A 22124-nucleotide genomic window follows, 5' to 3' on the forward strand; every position below is an offset into this window, starting at 1 on the left:
ATGACCAAAGAGCTCTGATGGGTTCATAAAAATATAAAAATAAAATGGAGTGGCTGGAGCAGTGGCTGAGGTCCCTCAGTGTGGTCAGGGACAGGGGGATTGATCCCTCAGTGGGGTCAGGGACAGGATGGATCCCTCAGTGGGGTCAGTGACAGGGACAGGATGGATCCATCAGGGACAGGATGGATCCCTCAGTGAGGTCAGTGACAGGGGATTGATCCCCCAGTAGGGTCAGGGAGAGGGGGATTTATCCCTCAGTGGGGTCAGTGACAGGGACAGGATGGATCCATCAGGGACAGGATGGATCCCTCAGTGACAGAATGGATCCTTCAGTGTGGTCAGGAACACGGGGATGGATCCCTCAGAGGGGTCAGGGACAGGATTGATCCCTCAGTGGGGTCAGGGACAGGGGGATTTATCCCTCAATGGGATCAGGGACAGGGGGATTGATCCCCCAGTGACATTCCTTCCCCATGGATCACCCAGTGCTGGCTCTGCAGTGTGGCTGGGAAGATCTCCATCAAGCTGAGCAGCAGTAACAATCTCACTCGGGCAGTGTTTGAGCACCACTGAGCTCCATGAATAGTTGATGGCATGTCAGGGCTGCGAGACAAACGCTCCTGGAGCTGAGGAGCAAATAGCTCAGCCTGGGTGAGTTATGTTTGTTCCTTGCACACTGAGCCCGTGGAAATTGAGATCATCCTTCATGAACTCAGCGCTTTGCACCTCGGGGAGGGAGGGTGGCCACTGCCTCTGCTGAGCAATGTGGGAACTGCCAGGGGAACCTGCTTTGTTCTCCCTGCTGCTGAGCACACACAGGGCTGTGGTTTGGGATTTTGTAGTTTGGGGTTTTTGTAGTTTGGGGTTCTGTAGTTTTGTAGTTTGTAGGTGTGGAGGTGTTTCATGGGCCAGGGAACATGGATGCCCTTTATGGAGGTGACTCACCCTGAGTCCTTCATTTTGGGATGTAGCCCATGGAAAAGGCCAGGATTGAGCAGTGCTGATGTACAGGGCATAGCTGGGGGACAACACAGCTCAGAGTCACTGAATCCCAAAATCCCTGAGGCTGGAAAAGCTCTCCAAGCCCATCGAGTCCAGCTGTCCCCAGTCCCCACCTTGTCCCCAACCCAGAGCTCTGAGTGCCACATCCAGGAATTCCCTGCACAGCTCCACCACCCCCCTGGGCAGCCCCTGCCAATCCTGAGCACCCTTTCCATGAGGAAATTGCTGCTGATGTCCATCCTGAGCCTCCCCTGCCCAGCCTGAGGCTGTTATAACTCACTGTACCTTCTGGAATTAGGAAAGAGTTGGATTCTGTTATTTATTTCATCCATCACCTTCTTCTAATCAAAGCACTATTGATGATTAATTCCTTGGCCATTGGCACAGTTCAGGAATAAATTTCCATGGATTATGGGGTTTCCAATATACCTATAAAAAGAGAGCAATGCAGACACCATGCAGAAATAGGACCAAGAGGAACCTTCCAGAAATGCTTAAGAAAAGCAACAGAAAGGCTGAATAAACCCCACATCTTAGAAATCATCTGCCAGCCACATCAGTGGATGATTTACTTAAAGGCTACAAACTTCTGCAGCCAAAAACTTCCATCCCTGTGCACCAAAAAAACAGGAGAGAAATCATATCCCAACCTGCTTAACTCAACATCCTTTGTCAGGAGCACAAGAATGATGTGAAAACCGTGCAGAAACGGGAAAGTTCAGTGTAAAAAATTATCATTCACGCTGCTGGGTGACATTGCCTCAACACAGCAGAACCAACAAAGTCTTCCTGATATATGGGAACTATCAAAGGTTGCCGCTGAACACGGAGATTTAATGTGCTGCTTAATTCAAGAGCTTATTTACAATGTCACACGTCACTCGGAGAAAAATGCCTCTGACAACCAATCATTTCAAATATAGGAAGAATGTTTAACAAAAGGTCAGAAGTACAAATATTTTACATATTAACTACTAATAAATTCATTTCCTCTCAAAGTTAGGAGGATCAGCAAATGTCTCCAAAGCCATTTGCAATATTTCAGCGCAAGACCCAACCTCTAATTACCAATGTAAGCTGTAAATAATTGTCAAGTATGCAGATGAGCCAAAAATTCCCTCGAATTAAAGTAATTAGCTCCCAAGTCAAATTTTTCTGTCACATTAAAATGCTTTTCCTTGTCTCCAGTGTGACATGAACAAATGAGAGCCACATTGTCAGGGAAGCAGTTATTGCAGGCTGCCAGAATGATCTGCACGAGGAGCCAGGAGCGACGTTTGCACTCTAGTTGTGCTGCACATCCCACCCAGGAGGGGGGAATTTATCCAGCTGGATAAATTTGGTGATTCCAGAGATTCCTCATCTCTTGGTGTGGGAATATCCATCATGGAGAGCTTCAGCTCTTGGCTGTTCCTGGTTCTCATTCCCTAAAAAACCTTTCCAGAGCTCCTGGTCTGGGATATAGAGGAGAACTGTGCCAAGACAGGGATGGGAGAATGGGGATGGGGATTTGAATGGGAATGGCAATGGCAATAGAAATGGGAATAGAAATGGAAATGGGAAAGGGAATGATGATGGGAATGGGGATGGGGATGGCAATGGCAATGGCAATAGGAATAGAATGGGGATGGAGATGGGAATGATAATGGGAATGATAATGGGAATGGGAATGAGAATAGGAATGATGGGAATAGGAATGATGGGAATAGGAATGATGGGAATGGCAATGCATTTGCAATGGGTGGCTGACTTGCTTTCCCAGAGCTTTCTCAGGCACTTTCCTAGTTTATTTTTCATGCCCTCGTAACCAAAGCTGTGTTTGCCATGCCGAGTGGAAGATCCTGAGCCATTCTTCTGTTTCATTTGGGATTCCCAGGCAGGAGCCAGCATCAGGCTTGGTTTCTCTTTAACCTCAGGCTAAACCAGGTTGGATTTGCTGCTTGCTGCAGCTGAACCCAAAATCTGGGCAGATGTGGGGAGGAGAGTCTCAGCCTTGAGCACATCTCACCCCAAAGCAGTTGTGTGACCAGAAGACTGCACAGTGCCATAACCAACATAAACAACTCATTATTTACCTGTTCCTTTCCGAGGATCCCTTCCCATGCCATCCCTCTCCACCTCAACAGGTGCTGTTGTTTTTCCAGACAAGACAGCAGGGTTTGGGCTCAGAAATCCAAACTGGATTCATGGTTTCCTTTGCCCTGCCTGTGCCAAGAGCAGTACATCTGCAGGGTTCTTACAAGGTCAGAGACAGGTTGAACCTTTTTCAGGCATCTCATCATTCCAGTTGGAGATCAGGAAAAGTTCTTCCCCAGTGGGGCTGGGCACGGAACACATCCCCAGGGAGTGAGCACAACCTGAGGCTGTCAGAGCTCCAGGAGGGTTTGGACAGGTTCATGAGCCATGATTTGGGGCTGTGGGTGATGGATCTGCCCTGGAGAGCTGTGCCAGGCTCCTGCTGCCCAGAGCCACCCATTCCCTGCTCCCTGGCTGATTTCTCCCATGGCCTGTGCTGGGCTGAGGCTGGGATCCCATTAAGCACTGGTTCATCCCAGAACTGAGGCTCAGAACTGCTCAGTCTGTTCAGATCAGCTCATTCTCAGGGCTGCTCCCATCCATCTCCCCACAGCTCCTGAGATATGTTTCATTTCCCAACACCACTGCACTCCTCAGCCACACAAAGCAACGGGAGACGACTCCAGTATAAAGGATGATATATAAAGCCAAATTTTATTCTGTTCCCTCACAGTAATTTTCCTCATAAATACTTCCTGGGATTGTGAAATACTCCTTGCAGCAGAGCCCGGGTCCATCAGGGCTGTACTATTTCATCCTGTTAAACACCGAGCACTCCGTGCTCCATTCATCCCATCCAGGCGTTAGAAGGATTCTGTTCCCCTGCAGTATTTCAGGGAAGGTGTTTCTGTTTGATATCACCCAGTTTATCTCTGTCTAAGTGAAATTCCACTGGAGGCACAGCCAAGCCATGGGTGAGGGTTGGAAATTGGGGCTCTTTTTGGAGCTGTCACTGGGTTTTTAGGTACCACTGAGTGAGGAACCACTCAGTGCCCCTGAGCAGCTGCTGGTTGAGAAATGCTTTGCTCCAGAGGGTTGTTTGGGAACAGGAATGAAGACCCTCAAAAACCTCTTTTTCCCCCAGTTCCTCAGCTCTGCAGCCTCAGTGTCCTCACTGAACACCTCTGGATTGAACCACTGCACTGTCAGCCCCACCATCCTCACAAACAGAACGATCTGACTTTAAAATCTCCATTGCTGGGTGTATTTTTAGCAGTTGGAAATGAGTCTGTGACTGTTTACAGTATTTAGCATGAGTTGTTTGTTGGGGAATGGTGAAGGTGACTCTGCCTGCTGTGGAGGGCAGGGAGGGGAAGGAGTGTCTCCTTCTCCTTGGCTCAGAGTTCCCACAGCCAGAGACCCCAAATTCCCAGGCAAAGATCCCCACAATTATGAATCACGCAGCTGGTGGCCATGGTTACCATGTGTTCATTATTAACTCTTTTTTCAGCCTGTAAATACAATATTTTATATTTTCACTTGGTCAAAATCAGGCTTGAATTAGACACAGGGCTTGTCCCCACTGGGTCTTCATGGCTGCAGCAGGAAATGCTTCTGTCTCGTTTTCCCTGCGTACACAAACACACTCTGGGGTCATATTTCACTTTCAGACATTGCTGGTGGCACATCTCAAGTGTTTAAAATAAGCTTTCACATTTTAGCACAACAAACAGTCGATTTTTGCTTCTGCGGCTCTAGCAATCATCTCTTATTCCCCATTTCCTCATCTCGAGACTGAGGAAACGCTATTTTATTCATTTAAATTCGAAATAAGGACAAATCAGCATTTCATTTCCTAGCTGCTGCCTGGCCAGCAGCCCTGTGTGAATGCTGATGGACAGAGCCTGATAACAGCCCTCTTATCAACCCCATCGCTCTGCTGGGGGCTCATCTGCTGAGCTCTCTGCCAACACTCCCATCTCAGGGGATGATAAAACCCCTCTGCTGAGCACCTGGCACTTCCCAGCTTTATCCTCTGCAGCTCTGCCTTATCCAGTGGGCAGAGGCAGCTCTTGGACACCTTCTGTGATATTCCCTGCTTCCTTCCTCAAGGATTTGCTGAGAGATTTGTCTCGGCAGCGCTGAGCTCTTCTTGACAGAAAAGATACAAAAAAATCTATTTTTTTTATAAAAAAATATTATTTTTTTTTTGTACCAAAAACTCCCAAAGCTGCAGCCAGGTGACCCAGGAGGGCTGCTCAGGGATGGACTGGGCCAAATTTCGTGGCTGCTCAGGGATGGACTGAGCCAAATTTCATGGCTGTAAAGGGATGGACTGAGCCAAATCTGCTGTGCTCAGGGCTGGGATATTCCATGGAGATGAGGCTGTAGGAAGGTGGAGTCCCACAGCACATTCCACCCTTATTCCTGACAGAATCCTCATCCCTGCAGCTCCCACCCCTCCCTGGGCACTCTGCTGGGGATGCACAGCTCTTTCCATGAGGAATTTCCCCAATATCCCCCCTGAGCCTCCCTGAGGCTGTTCCCTCTCCTCCTGCAGCTCCCAAAGCATTTCCCCATCACTGAAATTCCCAACATTTCCCAAGTGTTATTCTGGTGGCCAAAGCTCTGGTTAATCACAGCTCCATCTGGCACCCACTTCAAAAGGCCCTCCTCCTTCAGACTGATCTATTTAACTTCCCTCCTGAATTTGCCATCCCAGAATTTCCTGTCTCGGGCACTCAGCCTCCAGGATGATTGCATTTGCATAAGACTAAACAAATCCTCCTCGTCGCTGATTCATTTCCAGACAAGATTTGGAGGTTTTGTTCTCCCAAGGTCAAGTTTTCCCCACTCCCTGCTGGCCTGGGAGGCACAGAGGGAAGTTTCTGTTCCTGCCAAGCTTCCCCCTGGCCAAAGCTGGTTCCAGAGCTCTCCAGGCATTATCTCCCCATCGCTGCTGCTCCCTAACAGAGTCTTTTATAGACTGTCGACCTTCTCCTCCACAGCCATAAATCCTCCACCAGCTTCAAGTGGAACGAAATGTAGAGATGTTATCCCCAGGCCTCGCCTGAGCCTTCTGAGGCCCATTATCTCCCCATCTTTTCTTTTAAAAGAACGTTATTTGACAGCCTAGCCTTTTTCATCCCTTTTTTCCTTTTTTTTTGCCTTACTGCTTTGACCTTGAGTTAGTTTATTCCTTCCCTCTCTGTATGTTTTAAGTGTTGCACCAAAAAATCCAATTTATTAAGGCTTTCCCATAGTAAATGATTAACCTGAATATAGTCAAATGAAATGCTTATTAACATCTCCCGGCATAATCCATTTAACAGAATTAGTCTTGCTTATTCAGACAACCTAAAGGGGTCTGTGCTTTTGTCTACACAGCATCAGCATTAAAGCTTATAATTATTTCTGGTTAATGCAGCCCTCGGTGTTAGGAAAGGCTGGTTTGTGTGTTCCAGCATAGCACTTCTCCTAATCTCTTGTATTAATTAGAGTTACCGATATAATATCACTTTGTTCCTTTCTATTCAGCACCGGCAGAGATGTCTGAATATAATCCTATCTGTGCTGAGGGGGTCTGAAATCTTTCCACGAGTGCTGCCTGGTGTAGAACATTGGGATTAGGTGCAATAATCCTAAATGGGAAGGAAGGAAGGAGAGCTCCCAGAGCAGCCTTATGGGGTGTCACTGTTTGAGATGGGAATGACACAGAGACAACTCCAGGCTGAGCAGGAAGGATAGGAAAAGCCAAGTTTATTGCTGGAAAATCTCTTTTATACTTTCTATATATTTTCTATATATTTTTATATATATATATTTATACTTTTTTATTTTCTATATATTTATATATTTATATATTTATATATTTATATATTTATATATATAAATATATAAATATATTTATACTTCCCATATATTTTCTAACATTTGTGCCATGTGGCCATTGGCTCCTAACTTGTTATTGCACAGCACTGTTGGTCAGTTATTCCTAGCACACATCTTTGGTGAAAAACAGCCTCCCTCTCACAGGTGGGAATTCCTTCTTGGTTTTCTGTCTTGTTGTGATGCCCAAAACAGAGGCTAAAACAGAGGCTAAAACAATTAGGTGCATAAAAAGTGGACAAATTTATTCAAGGCCTTCAAGGTTCGTTCAGGCAAGCAAAGTCCCCTTGAGGGAAAACACCCCAAATGGACTCAGAGTCAGGAGCTCTTCACCTTTGATCAGTTCTGTCCTATTAGCATATTGGTCCCTAATTCTCCAATCACCCCTTCAGGTGATGCTATTGATCACCCCAGGCTCTTCTCCCCCCTTTCCATCATTGTTTCCCTATTTTCAGGCCCTAGAGTAATGAATATGTCCTTGAGTCTCTATTCAGAGAGCTTTGTTTTGTTAAACGTGTTGGGAACAGAGGTTTTCAGCACTCTGTAAGAGCACAGAGCTACACCAAGTTACAGACAAATGAAGAGGAAAAAAAACCCCAAAATATTAAGGCATCAGCTGTTTTCTGCTTCTCCATCCATGCTAAGATTCTCCCAAGCTGTTTGCTGTTTGCAGCACAGTCAGTGTCTGGGAGCTGAGGCAGGCCAGTTGTCAATTCCCACAACAGGGAATTCTCTTTCCATGATATTTAAGGTCCTTTCCAACCCCAATTTCCAACCCAGTCACTCTGTGAGTCCATGGGGCTCCAGTGGGTTCATTCCCAGCCCCTTGTGATGCTCCCACTCCTCCCTTAGCCAGAGGGGTGAGGAAAATTTGACTTTCCCAGTAGCATGGAAGTAAATGATTACCCCTTGGTGGCTGCAGCTGACATTTTAAACTCACTGCATCGTCTAAATCCTGGGTCATTTGATATTTCAGACATCAGGCTCTTCATGGAGCTCTTTTTAATCTTTTTCTGGATGGAAATTCACTTTCTTTTAAGGTATCACTCCCAGGGCTCTGAAGTGAATTTGCAGCAGCAGATCATAAAATCAGGGAATCATTCAGGCTGGAAAATCCCTCCCAGGCCATGGAGTCCAACTGTTCCCAGAGCTGCTGGGGAGGAGAACAGCTCAGTGCAGCCCCAGCTCTGCTCTCCTTGGCACCCAGAGCTCTGCCCAGCACTAAAATCAGCTCCAAACCCTGCCCTGCTGCATGGTGGGCATGGGGAGGATGGAGATGCCCAGGGTGGCTGCAGGTGTAATCACAGCCTCAAATCATTCCAGCTTTTATTGAGAGCCTAATCACACATTCCTCCACCATTATCTCCCTGCATAAATATTAAGACTGGGAGCTCTTGTGTGTGTGTGAAACAATGACATGGGAAGGTTTCAGTGGGGGGAAAAGCTGCTTTGTGCTCTTCTCAAACATTTAAACCTTCTCATTTTGCCCTAAACTGAGGGCTTAGCCTGACAGTGAACCATCAAAAAGGGCTTTGAAAATCACCAATCTGAGAACAAAGTGACCTTGCAAAGCCTTGCACAGCAAATGCTCAGGAGAGCAAGGACTGCTCAGTCCTCACCAAAATAATTACTCAGAGTAGAGCAAGGACTGAGCAGACCATGCTATGAGCCTTTAAATTTTAAAGATGTGTTTATTTTTAAAGTTTGTATCTCAGCACAAATCTCTGGGATTTTATTAATGTCGAGGAACAACATTTTGCTTGGCCAGCAAAGAATTGAGGGAGCCACAGGAAAAGTTAATCAACATTCTGAAGGGGGAAAAGAAAAAAGTCTGCAGGAGAAGATTATTAATTTTTATGAATTTTTAAGAGTCTAGCCCAATATTTTAAGCTGTGAGTCATCCAGCAGGCCTAATATGACATCATAATTGGTAATTAAACTTCTCCAGGTTTGCTGCTCCTCCAGGTTTCTTTCCCATCCAATTCTCCTGCTCAGGCAGCTTTGGGAACTGTAACTCTTTTCTATTATCTCCCCAAGTCAGAGCATTTTTCCCCCATTAACTCCCCTCGTGCCTTTGTGCAGAAACAATCCAGGTATGATTTAATAAGCCTTGGAAAGACAGAGCTGGTTCATCTGCAGGAAATCAGATTTACATAATTTTCCGCTCGCTTTTATAGCCACCGCAGTTCAAATTAGCTTTAAGTTGGGGAAACTCTTTTCATACCATAAAATGAAATAGCACCTGTGTTATGCTTCAGCTTCCTCGCCCTGGCCTGATGATAAATTAGAGGTTGATTTGTCATCCTGACTTAGCCAGAAAGTATCTTTTTAATGAGAGGAGGAGAAGAGCCCTGGCCTGCAGTTAGTCACAGTCATCAGTCGCTAAACTGAGCTTCACAAGCAAGCTGAATCTTGTTTTGTTTGGGGTTTATTACCTGAACCTTTCTGCACGGGGGGAAAGCAAAGGGTTTTGGGTTTTCTCACATTCTCTGCGCCAAAGAAAACGTCAGGCACTGAAAATGGAGCTGCAGGGCTCTGGGCAGGATGAAAAGGGATGTTTGTGTCCCAGGGTTTGGGCTGAACAAGGCTTGGAGTTGGGGAGGTTCATTGCTGGGAGAGCAAACAGGATTGGGTGCAGAGGGAGGGAAGAGCTCCTCGTCCTTCCTGCTGCCTGTGGCTCTGCAGGACCAAACCTGAGGGGGTCATGGAATCCTGGAGTGGGTTGGGTTGGGTTGGGTTGGGTTGGGTTGGGTTGGGTTGGGAGAAACTTTAAATAAATCCCATCCAGTGCCACCCCTGCCATGGCAGGGACACCTCCCACTGTCCCAGGCTGCTCCAAACCCTGTCCAACCTGGCCTTGGACATTCCAGGGATCCAGGAGCAGCCACAGCTTCTCTGGGAATTCCATTCCAGGGCCTCAAACCCTCCCAGGGGAGAATTTCTCCCCGAAATCCCATCTAAATCTACACTCATCCATCTTAAGGCCATTCCCCTCGTTCTGCCAAGGACAGGGTTTCTGCCAGCTCCATCCCAGTGCCACAGCTGGGACATTCCTGCCCCAGCTCATCCCAGGGATGAACTCCTCCCTTGCTTCCCAACACTGATTTCTTGTATTTCCCCTCTCTTTGCACTTGCTGTGTATCTACCCAGGAATTTGAGAAAGACTCGGTGGTAAACAAATAAATACAATTTCTTCAAAATCAGTATTAATGTCTTTAGTTAGCACAACTGTCAAAGTTTGGCTGCTGGAGTTAGGCAGAAAATGAGCTGTTTTTCAAGGGAGCTTAATCCAGTCCCTTCTCATTGATTGCACTGCAGATCCTAATGCTCAGTAACTTTAAAATGAATCCATTATTCAGCTGGTTTGGAACGAAGCACTCCTCTTTTTAAACGCTTGCCTTAAACCCAAGCAGGGCTCTCCCCAGGGCGGGGTGGCAGCAGGGCTGGGCTGCTCTCTCAGCACTTCCCCTGCTTTCCAGGGAAATATTTCTGCGAGTCAGCACGGAATAATGAGTGTAAACTGAGAAACTGGGGGCTGGGAGTGGGAATTGGCATGACCCTGTCGTTGTCTTGCAGCTCCCAGCACAGCCCAGTACGGGATCACCGGCGACGCCGAGGTGCTCTTCTCCTGCTGGTCCCTCGTCCTGACGCTCTCCTCCCTCAGCAGCATATTCTACCTGAAGAACATCATTCTGCACTAAATGTAAAGACCCATAAAAGGCTTTTCAAGGATTCTCTGGAAGTGCTGATGGCTGGATCCAATCTGGTAGAGTTTGTTAAAAGCAGCGTGGGATATAATCAGTGCTTACATGGGGATGATCGCCTTCTGTAGAATTGCTCATTATGTAAATACTTTAATTCGACTCCTTTTTTTTTTTTTTTCTTTTTTTGATTAGCTGCATTACCTTGTGGAGCAGTACACATTGTCCTTTTTTAAGACGTGAGAACTCTGAAATTACTTTTAGAGGATATTAATTGTGATTTCATGTTTGTAATCGACAAGTTTTCAGAAGCATTCAGTCATGGTCTGCTGAGTCACAGACCGTAGTTTACAAAAAAAAAAAAAAAGGATATTGCAGTAAAAATGTGCTTCTTTAAGGCTGCAATACAACCATTCAGTTCCCTTCTCAGCTAGCATTCTCTCCACACTTACACAGAAACATTCGTTCTTTTTTTGAGTAAAAAAAAAAAAAAAAATTCAAATAATATTGCCTTCAAAATATTTCTTCAAAATATTACACATATCTAGATTTTCTTCTAGCATGATATTCAGGTTTCAAGAATGAGCCTTGTACTATAACTGCACTGCGCAGTACTGCTTCTGTTCTCTCCCCTCCTTCCTGCCACTTCAGCATGGTTGTGCCTTCATGAAACACGACTTTCCTCTTCCTCTCCAACAAACCTGGAATGTGTTTTGGGAAGTGCTGAAGCATCCTTTTGAGCACAGAAATCCCTCGGTGAGGACAGAGGTGCTGCAGGCTCTGAGGAAAGCTCCTCTCCAGCTCCAGTGGGAGGGTTTAGCCCAAGGGTAGCACCAACTCTTTTTTGTTCCTCCCTCCACCACCACTGACCAGTTTTTACCTCTGTAAAATCCACATTTCCCGTGAGAAAACAGAACTCCCATTGTTTTGTGGCACCTTTTGAATGTAGGAATGTTTCCCACAGTCCCCCTAAAGCCAAATTCCCAATGTCAGGATCATCCCTTTTGTATTACTGGCAAAACCGACGCGAATTGGTATTTTTCTTGCACTTCATTTTGTACTGGTTGGGCTGATTTAGCAATGATAAAGGATGCTTTGAACCACCTGGAGTATCCAGCAGGATTTTCTGTCTCACATATCCCTGTGGCAGCGAGGATGCTCCAGGAACTCGTGAAGGGCACAGGGCCATGCCAGAGAGCCACCAGGGCTGTCCCCTGCCAGCCTCCCACCCTGCTCCTGCTGCTGCAGCCCTGGGCAGGACAGCCCTGAAGGACCAAGCTCAGGAACAGTGGATAAAGGTATTTTATCCTTTAACCCCTGGAGGGTGTTGGTGTGACTCGTTGCTCACAGTTTACACCTCGTTGAAAACTGCCACCCGTGTAACTCGCTGGGGTCACTGTGGCCACTGCAGCCCTGGGACACCAGAGCCCCTGTAAGCCCAAGAGCTCCTGACTGCCCACAAACAGCAACTTACTGCAGGAAGAACAAAACCCTTAGCACAGAATCCCAGCCTGGCTTGGGCTGGCTCGGGAGGGACCTCAAAGCCATTCCCATCCCATGCAGTGCCACCCCTGCCCTGGCAGGGACACTTTCCCCTACCCCAGGGTGCCCCAAGCCCCATCCTGGGTGGGACAGCACCACTCTCACTGTGATCATCCCCAGGCTCCCTGCTCGAGCTCCAGCAGGTGACACCAATCCTACAGTTGCCATTTTTCAGTCTCACCCCAGGCCTTGGCAGTGAGCAGCACCAGCTCAGCACTGGGAATACTCAGCAGTCCCAAGCTCAGCACAGAGATCCCGTTTTTTTCAACAAGAAGAACTCTAATTTAAATTGTCCCAGGTCAATGTGCAGCCAGAACGATCAGTGGCTCTGCTGTGCTTGCTGAGAAAGGGCAGAAACAGAGAGATGTTGACTCCAAAAGATGGCAATAAAACGTCCTGGGTCACTTTGCACGTGTTCAGTGACAGATTGTATGATTTCTCGTATTATTTACAGCCATGTGCCAAGCAGTTGCTATTTTCAGAAATGTGGCATTTTTTAAAACCTGGAATAACATGACCAAATCCATTCTGTGAGGAAAGGGCATAAACTCCACTCAGACGAGTTTATGGCAGTCCTGATATCCCAACTCCCTTGTATTGCAGCTTTAAAGTGCTCTATTGTAGAATCCATTCACTAGAAACAGTGGTGCTGCAGGAAGTCTTGTGTCAGTGCAGTTTTATGAAGGGAAAAATAAGAAATAAGGATATGGATAACCCAACCCTATGAGTCCAACTGGGAGAGAGTTCTGTCCTGGGGCTGGAGCAAATCCTGCATTCCAATGATACATTGCATTCCTGATTTTTGGAACCTGATCTTTCCAGCAGCAGAACAGAACCAACAGCAGCTTTATTAACTATGAAAAGCAGAGTATACAGTGAAGTGTTGAATGTTTGCCTTTGGAGCAGGGAGAGCCGCTGGGTGACACGGATGAGACATCCAGTGCTGTGGCTGATGCTCATTTTGGGGATGTCATCACTGTCAACCCAAAAGGAAAACCCCACAGTGACAGCAGAACTGAGAGCCACCTTGGATGCCAGCGGTGGTTTTGGGGAGGGAAGGGTGGGGAGAGAGGGGCTGCGGGGCCAGAGCTGCTCTGGGGCTCCAAACCCCAATTTGGGCAGTGAGGGGCAGGGAGAGGCTGTGGGGCCAGAGCTGCTCTGGGGCTCCAAACCCCAATTTGGGCAGAGCAGGGCAAACAAAGCCTGGCTCTGGGGGAATGTGCTCCATGCAGCGAGCTGGGATTGGGATCTGTGCTCCCAAACCACCCCCCAGCCACATCCCAGGGCCTGTGTGGGGTCAGAGGGACACCTCGTTCCATCCTTGTCGTTCATGGGGTGCACTTTGGGGGTGAAGGTTTGTTCTGTGCTTCTCCCAAGTCCTTCCCCACCCCGTTGTGTCTGTCGGGCCAACCTGACTCCATCCATCCATCCATCCATCCATCCATCCATCCATCCATCCCCACCTTTCCAACATGGAGAATAAAAGGCTGAGCTGAGTGTTTCCATCAGGGTTGCTGCCCACCCTGCTCTGTAGGGTCCTCCTGGTGCTGTGTCCCCACAGGGAGAGGTGACACTGCTGTCACACAGCTGCTCCTGCTGTGCTCAGACTCAGCTCAAGGATGCCTCAACTTGGGGACAAATGCAGCTTCTCCAGGGTTTGTAGCTAGGCAGGATCCTTCCGAGCCAGACAGCTTTTTTTAAACTTTTCAATGGGTTTTTTTTAGGGTTGATGCTGTTTTTAAGATCCAGGAGTGTTAAACCCATCACAGTGACAGCTGCTTTTTTTGCACATTTTCTGAGCAAGTGTTCGAGATAGACAATGGCAAATGTTCTGCTACCAAAAACTCCACTGAGCCCACAGAACTGTGTTATGAAGAATGTGTATACCAAAAGATGTATTTACATGGATAAATATGCCTTAAAGACTAAATATGCATTTACTTCTAAGGCTGGATCTGCCTCGTGCCCAGTCTGGAGGTAAATAATCCACATTTCACAGCTGCCATGGAAGGGTTTGTTTCTTTGGAGAAAAGGAAAAAAAAAGGGAGGGGGAAGCATTTCTTTTAAAAGCATCTTCAATAATTTTGAAATCCTTGCATGAGTGAGGAGGAGCAGGGGAAGGAGGAAGCTGAGCCTGACACTCCAGCTGGCAGTGCTGAGGTGCCACCAAAAACTGCCACCTGTGTCCCCCTGCACCCCAAATCCCTGGGGAAGGGACAGGGAGGGCTCTGGGTGTCCCCAGTCCTGCAGGGGACATCCTCCTGCCGTGCTGCAGCTGCCAGCACAGCATCCTTTAAATCGAGCAAATGTTGACAGAAAAAAGAAAATTTAAAATCCAGGAATTAAAAATTCTCCATTCAAGCCTTAGTGTGGAGAGCAGAGGAATCAGCAGAGGAATCAGGAAAGGAGGAATTGGCTGTGAGTTTGGGTCTGAGCAGCAGGGCAGTGCAGGGCAGGGAAATGAGCTGTGCTGGGCTGGGTTTGGGCTCAGTCCTTGTTTGTGTTCCTTCCCTGAGCTCCGGGGCAAGGCAGGGATTTATCCTGCAGCCAGCAAAGTCCATAATCCACCTGGAAACAGGCAGGCCGAGGCAGTGGCACAGAGGTCTGGGGCTGATTGGGAAAGGATTCTCAGCAAATCCTGCTGCCCAGCTCTGTGTGAGCAAAGGCTTTGCTGGGGCACCTTCAGCTCTGCCTGCTGCCAGCGCTGATGCCTAATTCATGAGGAGCTCCAAGGCTCCTTTTTATTAGAAAATGCTCATGCTAAAAAACGCAGAGATCAGCATATTTGCCACCTCTCATAAGCTCAGTTTTCTGTCATCCATATTTTAGGGCACATTAAGCATCCTCATCCTTCAGCAGGGTGAAAATCCTTGCTGTGGGATGAGGGAGAAGAGATTCCCACCCACCCTGCTGCTGCCCTTGGCTGCGTGAGCTCAGTGGGTTCAGGGGTGCAGATAATCCCACAGTGCTGCTTCCACAACTCCCCACTGCTGGAATTATCCTGAGGGTTTGCTTGAATTGATTCCCACAGACATCCTGGAGCTGGGAGAGTGCAGGAGGCACTTTGTGCTTGGCTGCCTCCCTGCACCAACCTGGCCAGAGCAGGGGCTGAGCTCTGAGCTCAGTGAGCTCTGAATTTAGTGAGCTCTGAGCTCAGTGAGCTCTGAACTCAGGGAAAACCAGCCCAGCTCAGAGGGATTCCCTTTTCCTGCCAGTGCCCTGGAACAGGGATAGGGACAGGGACAGGGACAGGGACAGCAGCTCCAGCCCAGCCCCAGGAGCCCCAGCAATGCCACCCCAGCAGACCCAGTTTGAAGGCAGGGAGGAGAGAGCAGAGTGGCTCCAGGCACGCTGGAGATTCCCCTTACAGCCAAACCCTGCAGTTCTCATCATCCCCATCCTCTCTTTCCCACTGCCAGATAACAAACTGCCTGCAGTGATGAGCTGTGCTCCACTCTCTCTCCAGAGGGGGAAATCTGTTCTCTCCTGATGCACATCCATCCCCTCTGTGGGATTTTCCAGCCCAGCCCGAGCACAGCTGGCACATCACACTGATTTCTGTGCAATAACATCAGCCTGTCCCCTTCCCAGCCCCTCTGGGGTCACATTAGTCCTGCCAACCCCCAGAATAGCCCCTTCAATGTGAACCCCGAGTGACAATAACCCTCCAAGCCGAGCTGGAGCAGCAGCAGCCTCGTTTTCCAGTGGGTGGCTGAGGCTGGGATGGCAGGGCCAGGCTTCCCTCCCTCTGCTGTGCAGCTTTTTTCATCGAAAGCATGAAAGGAGCCACCTTTCCTGTAGGGAGGGTGCTTCATTCACGGTTTGTGCTGTGGGGCAGGAGGAGCTGGGGCTGCTCCACCGCAGCTAATAATGCAGGTTTTGCAGGAATTTGGCTCGGCAGGAGCTGCAGGAGGCAGCACAGTTCATTAGGCTGGGAAAGCTTTCAAACCTTGCAGGAACTGCTTTCCCTCTGCCGTTGGAGTGAATCGCTAAAAGCGCTGAGTTGTTCTGCCACCGAATTCCAAATTCACTGCTTTTTCATTATCCTTGACCTTTTTGCATTTTTTACCGTGAGGGGAAAAAAAAATAACTTTGGAGTGAATGACTGCAAATGCCTCCCAGAAGCTTTTAAAACCAGAGCCTGGGAGGCTGGGCCAGGGCAGCAATGGCTCTCATTGCCACTGCTGTCTGCACAAAGAGCATTTCATGTCTGTTTGCCAAAAATTATGGATCATAAATCCCCGTGACTCATTTGGAAATGACTTCTAGCAGGACAGGTGCAACTTATACTTTGTGTTGTGAGCAGCAGAAAGACAAAGGGTGTGACAGGACAGGACAGGACAGGACAGGACACCTCTCTGTGCACTGCTCCTGGAGCCTTGGGTTGTGTCATCTTGGTTTTGTCATCTTGGTTTTGTCTTGGTCCCTGTGGTTTTGTCCCCATCTCTCAGTTCCCACCTCTTGGTCCCCATCTGGTCCTCACCTCTTGGATTTTATTTCTTGATCCCCATGTCCTGACCACTGTCTCCTGGTCCTCATCCCTTGGTCCTCTTCTCTCAGTTCCCATCTCTTGGTTTTTATTTCTCAGTCCCCACCTCTTGGTCCTCATCTCTTGGTCCTCTTCTCTCCATTCCCATGTCTTGTTTTCTATTTCTTGATCCCCATCTCTTGGATTTTGTTTCTTGATCTTCATCTCTTGGTTTTTATTTATTGGTCCCCATCTCTTGATCCTCTTCTCTCCATTCCCATCTATTGGATTTTTATTTCTTGATCCTCATCTCTTGATCACTGTCTTGTGGTCCTCATTTCCTGGTCCTCATCTCTGGATCCTCTTCTCTCAGTTCCCATCTCTTGGATTTTATTTCTTGATCCCCATCCCTTGGTCTCCTCCCTCCCCAGCCACAAGAAGGGGAAGGCAGGCAGCAGGAGCAGGAGCAGCTCAGGCTGAGCTCCCAACCCATTCCCTGCACCTTAAAAAAGCCAAACTTCCTCCTCCTGCCGCGCCGGGCAGAGGGTTTGGCGTGGCTGATGACACAGAGTGTCAAACACCCCTGAGCCTCTCCAGCCTGCTCCCCTCTGTCCCAGGAGCTGCCGGGAGTCTCTCTCTCTGTTTCAACACCTGAAGCACCTTTCTGCAGAGGCCACGCTGTGAGAGAGAGCATTTAGCCAATTAATTTCCTGCAGTTAATCACCCTGGTGTCTCCTCCCGGGCACAGCCCCTCCGGCTGCTCGGGGAGCCTCGAGAGGCTCTGAGTGCTCCTGGCTGGCATTTCTCCCCACGAGATTGCGGCTCAGACACTTCATTCCTCGGGAAAAAATCAGCTAAGGGCTTTGACCTTCTGGCGGAATGCAGAGAGAGCACTCCAGGAAAGGTTAATGAGCACGGGGAGGGAGGAGAGCTTTGCTCACTGCCGTGTTTCTGAGGTGCCTTTCAGCCGTGCAGGGCTCTGGGCAGCTCTGCTCCCCTCAGCCCAGCTCCAGGGCCGCCAGGAGAACCCCTGAGAGGAGGATTTCCCAGAGGATGGATCAGGGTTTCACTGCAGGTCCTGCCTTTGCTCTCAGCTGAGATCCCATGGAGAGCTCGGGACCTTGCTCTGAGTGTCCCAAATGAGCTCATTTTTCTCAGCACTGTGATGTTGAATCACAATTCCCTCCCTTGCTGGCTCACCCACACACATCCTGGTGCACAGGAATTCCTTTGCCATGTGGGGAAAGGGGCAGGATTGCTGCCAGGCTCCTCCTCTCTGATTTGGCTCCTCAGCCCCTCTTGCAAGGATCTCCTCCAGAAGTGTTGGCTTGGCCAGTCCAGCAAAAACCAACCCCACCTTCCCCTGCTCCAAAACTCCCTCAATTTCTAATCCTCTCCCACCCAAAATCACTGCTGTAAGTGACAAATCATTAGGGAAAACACTGGGGGAAACCTCCACTGAATGGCAAGAGTTTGGGCTGCTCTGATTTAATAATCCCTTGATTGTGTTCATTCCTTTGTCATCAGCAGCACTTCACCTGAATTTAGTGCTTCTGGAAAAACCTGGGAGTTGTGACAAGTGCTTTGGTATTCCAATAGATCACAAATAGTTTGGGAAGAAACCTTTTCCACAGGCTGAGGGAGAGAAGGAAAACCAAAACATTGATGCAGGTCGTGCTCAGCAGGTTTAAAATGGAATCATGGAATGGTTTGGGCTGGAAGGAACCATAAAGATCATCCAGTGGTGATGGACAGTGCCTTTGGAAGGGTTAATGAGAGTAATTTAGGGAAAAAAATAACCCCTCACCGTGGAGTCATTACTATTTGCTGAATGTCGAGAGGCTCTAGCTGAAAACAAAAGCCAAGGCTTGGAGGGAAGCAGCTCTGTGTGGAATTATCCTCTGACTCTTCAAAATGGTGTTATCAAACAACTCTCAGCGCAGGTTCCAGGGCAGTGAGCACAGCAGGGTGGAGAATATATCAATATATCAATATATCAATAAATAATTTCATCAATAAATGCAGCTTTGCTTTGCGCAGCTCCCTGTCCAGGCATGGGGACACTGTCATCCTGCAAAGCCAAAGCCCTCCAGTTCCCCAAATCCCTCAGAATTATCTGCAAACTCCAAGCTGGAGTTGGTGGCTGAGGGGCACTGAAAACGAGCCTTAGGGAAATGCTGGGGAGGACTGGGATTGTTCCCCAGCTCAGCTGCTGCTCTTCCCTTTGTCACCAGAGCATCTTCCTGCTTTGTCCCTCTACGGGGTAAGTGGGGAATAGCAGGAATAGCATCCTGCTAGAGGGAACATCCTGCTGTCCCTGCAGACACCTCCTGGGGCGTCCCTGCTAGCCATCCCAGTGTCCCTGCTAGCCATCCCAGTGTCCCTGCTAGCCATCCCAGTGTCCATCCCACACCTATCCCAATGTCCATCCCAAACCTATCCTAATGTCCATCCCAAACCTATCCTAATGTCCATCCCAACCCCATCCCAGTGTCCATCCCAAACCCATCCCAGTGTCCATCCCAACCCCATCCCACTGTCCATCCCAAACCCATCCCAGTGTCCCTCCAAACCCATCCCAGTGTCCCCCCAAACCCATCCCAATGTCCATCCCAAACCCATCCCAATGTCCATCCCAAACCCATCCCAGTGTCCATCCCAAACCCATCCCAGTGTCCCCACAGCCCCCCTGCCTGTCCCCATTCCAGGGAAGAGGTGACACTCCCCCCCCCACCTCCCAGCCAATTAAATATGCAAATGCACTTAGCCAAGTGCTCTGCAGATGTTCTCAATCAAAGCAGCTCACCCCGAGCCCACATGAAGCATCACCCCCCAAAAACGCCTTCCTGCTCTCAGATGTTCCCCATGGCTGCTGCAGGATCCTGCAGGAGTATGATTTTTGTAGGAGTAACCCATTTGCTAAATAAGCCACCTGTTAAATAAACACTCCCACTCTCCAAATATTGTTATTTTGTTTTCCAGCCTATGCACAATCTGGATTTATTTTAGATGAAAAACGATAATCACTAGAGGAAAAAAAAAAAAAAACCACCAAAACCCAGTATTTTGACTATTTGCAACTATCCATCTTGTGAGCACATCTGCTCCTTTGCAAGCTGGCAGAGCTCTGCACTCAGAGAGATTCACAGCTCCTCATTCAGCCGGCAGCTAATGAATTTCCATCCCCAGGACTCGGCACTCCTCCCTTCTTTGTCACTCCTTGGAGCCTCAAATCCTCTGAATTCTCTTGAGTTGCTCCTGTGCCCCAACTTCCCTCTTTGGAGCTGCATCTTCTCCCAGGGACAAATCATCCCAATCTTCTTCTCACAGGGACAAATCCCAGTCTTCTCACAGGGACAAATCCCAATCTTCTCACAGGGACAAATCCCAATCTTCTCACAGAGAAGAATCCCAGTCTTCTCACAGGGACAAATCCCAGTCTTCTCACAGGTACAAATCCCAAACTTCTCACAGGGACAAATCCCAAACTTCTCACAGGGACAAATCCCAAACTTCTCACAGGGACAAATCCCAAACTTCTCACAGGGACAAATCCCAGTCTTCTTGTTGCAGGGACAAATCCCAGTCTCCTCACAGAGACAAATCCCAATCCAAGATCTCCTCAGCAAAGTTGCCACAGGAGTAAGAACAGAATTTGCCTCCAGCTCTGTTAGAAAATCACATTTTCTGGGCTTTAAAAGCCAACTTCACCCTCATCCCACCTCAAGCCTGTCTGTGCAGGAACATCCTGCTGCTCCACAGCCCCTGGAAAACAGCAGGGTGGTTCTGCAGGGTGGGCATTCCCAGGAAAAGAGCAGTGGGTTGGGATGGGATGGGATGGGATGGAATAGAATGGAATGGGATGGAGTGGAATATTTCCACTGGAAGGGATGTACAACTCTCTGCAGGGTCTGAGCAGCACTCTGCCAGCAGAGCTGACAGCTCTCCTCTTTCCCTTTGCAATGCATGAGATACATCCCATGGAATCATGGAATCATGGAATTGTTTGGGTTGGAAAAGCCCTCTGAGCCCATCCTGCTCAGCCATGCCCAGCACTGCCAAGGCCACCACTGCCCCATGTCCCCAAGTGCCACATCCACCTGGCTTTGAATCCCACAGGGATGGGGACTCAGCTCTGCCAGTGCCTGACAACATTCCCATGAGAAATGTTCCCAATATCCAACTGAACCTCCCCTGGCACAGCCTGAGGCCATTTCCTCTCCTCCTGTCCCTTGTTCTCTGGGAGAAAGGAGTAATTCCCACCCAACTCCAGCCTCCCAGGAGCCCCATGCACCCCCTGAGTGCTGCCTGCAGCCTTTTGCCAGGGATTTCCAATTCCTTCACTGATTTTCATCTCTGACAATCCATCCTGCTGTCACAAACCGTGGCTGAGCCCAGAGCAGGCTGGAGCTCCATGGGGACAATGCAGAGTCAGGACAGCCTGGCAGAGCTGTTATCCCATGGGGACAGTGGCCCTGCAGCTCAGGAATGGGGCTGTCAGGTCCTCTGAGAGCACAAAACCTGCCCAAGAAGAGCTCCAGCCCCAGGAAATGTGGGAACAGGAGCTTCCCAAGCTGCTTTTCCCAGTTATTTTATTTTGTTCCCTTTATCCCTCCCAGACTCCCTGGGATCATCCTTGTCCTGCTGCTCTCCACATTCACACACCTTCCCTTGCTCTTTGGCACTCACCACCCCAGCCTGGCTCCACAGCCTCTCTGGGGATTTTCTCTGCCCTCTGATGAAGGCAGAACTCTCCAGGCAGGAATCACAGCCTGTCCTTCCCGAGATCCCTTTCCATCCCTGCCTCCATCCAGCTCCATCCACGCCTTTTCAACCCCAAACCCCAGCAGCTCACCAGACTTTCCAAGGGTTTTCATGCATCTTGACTCCAATGTGGATTCTTCAATAATTCCCCAAAACCTCTGTGACTCGTGTGACTTCACTAATTAGTGGTGGGTGTTAATTGGGCAGCTGATCCCCCTCCCAGAAGAACAAAAATAACCTCAAACATTACCATAACACTCCTCATTTTTGGTCCTGTGCTGCGAACGTGTTAAAGATATTTTACTAAATGAGGGGCTTTAATTAGAGCAGAGTGAGCCCTGCAGTGGCCCTGAACATAAAACACACTTGTGTAGGAGGAGAGAAGAAAGAGTTGGATCCTTTCAAGGCAGATCCTTCCCTCAACTCTCCACCTCAGCCTTCCCCATCAAGAAATCCAGGATTCCTTTCATTCAAAGGGTAGACTTTAAATTCCTACACCCATCTCGGGGCAGCATTAAATATTAAAGTCAGATATTAAAATTTCAAGGAAGCTAAATTAAACCCGAGGTACTCAAAAATAAGCGTTCCTGAATATTTAATGGCCAAGATTTTGTAATTAACTTTCCAAATCTCACACTGAGACAGAGAGGAGCTGCCTGACAAAATGTGATCATCCCAGTGACCTTCCAGGGTGATGGTGCAGATGCTGAAAAATCCAGTTTTTTTGGGTTTTGTGTAATTCC

At 48.6% G+C, this 22124-nt stretch overlaps 1 protein-coding gene across 2 annotated transcripts in view; it reads left to right on the plus strand.

Annotated features, from left to right (window-relative positions):
• The window catches only part of NEGR1 (neuronal growth regulator 1), a 166612-nt gene extending 155500 nt beyond the window's left edge, over positions 1-11112 (plus strand). For both annotated transcript variants that reach the window (XM_085067361.1, XM_085067360.1), the window contains one exon: positions 10483-11112. In XM_085067361.1, the coding sequence (XP_084923487.1) occupies positions 10483-10607 (125 nt within the window). In that variant the 3' untranslated portion in view covers positions 10608-11112. The remainder of the gene's footprint in view (positions 1-10482) is intronic.
• The last annotated feature ends 11012 nt before the right edge of the window (positions 11113-22124 follow it).

This window comes from Lichenostomus cassidix, chromosome 8 (assembly GCF_008360975.1).
Source record: "Lichenostomus cassidix isolate B80296 chromosome 8, HeHo_3.0, whole genome shotgun sequence".
In the NCBI taxonomy this organism is placed as follows: domain Eukaryota; kingdom Metazoa; phylum Chordata; class Aves; order Passeriformes; family Meliphagidae; genus Lichenostomus; species Lichenostomus cassidix.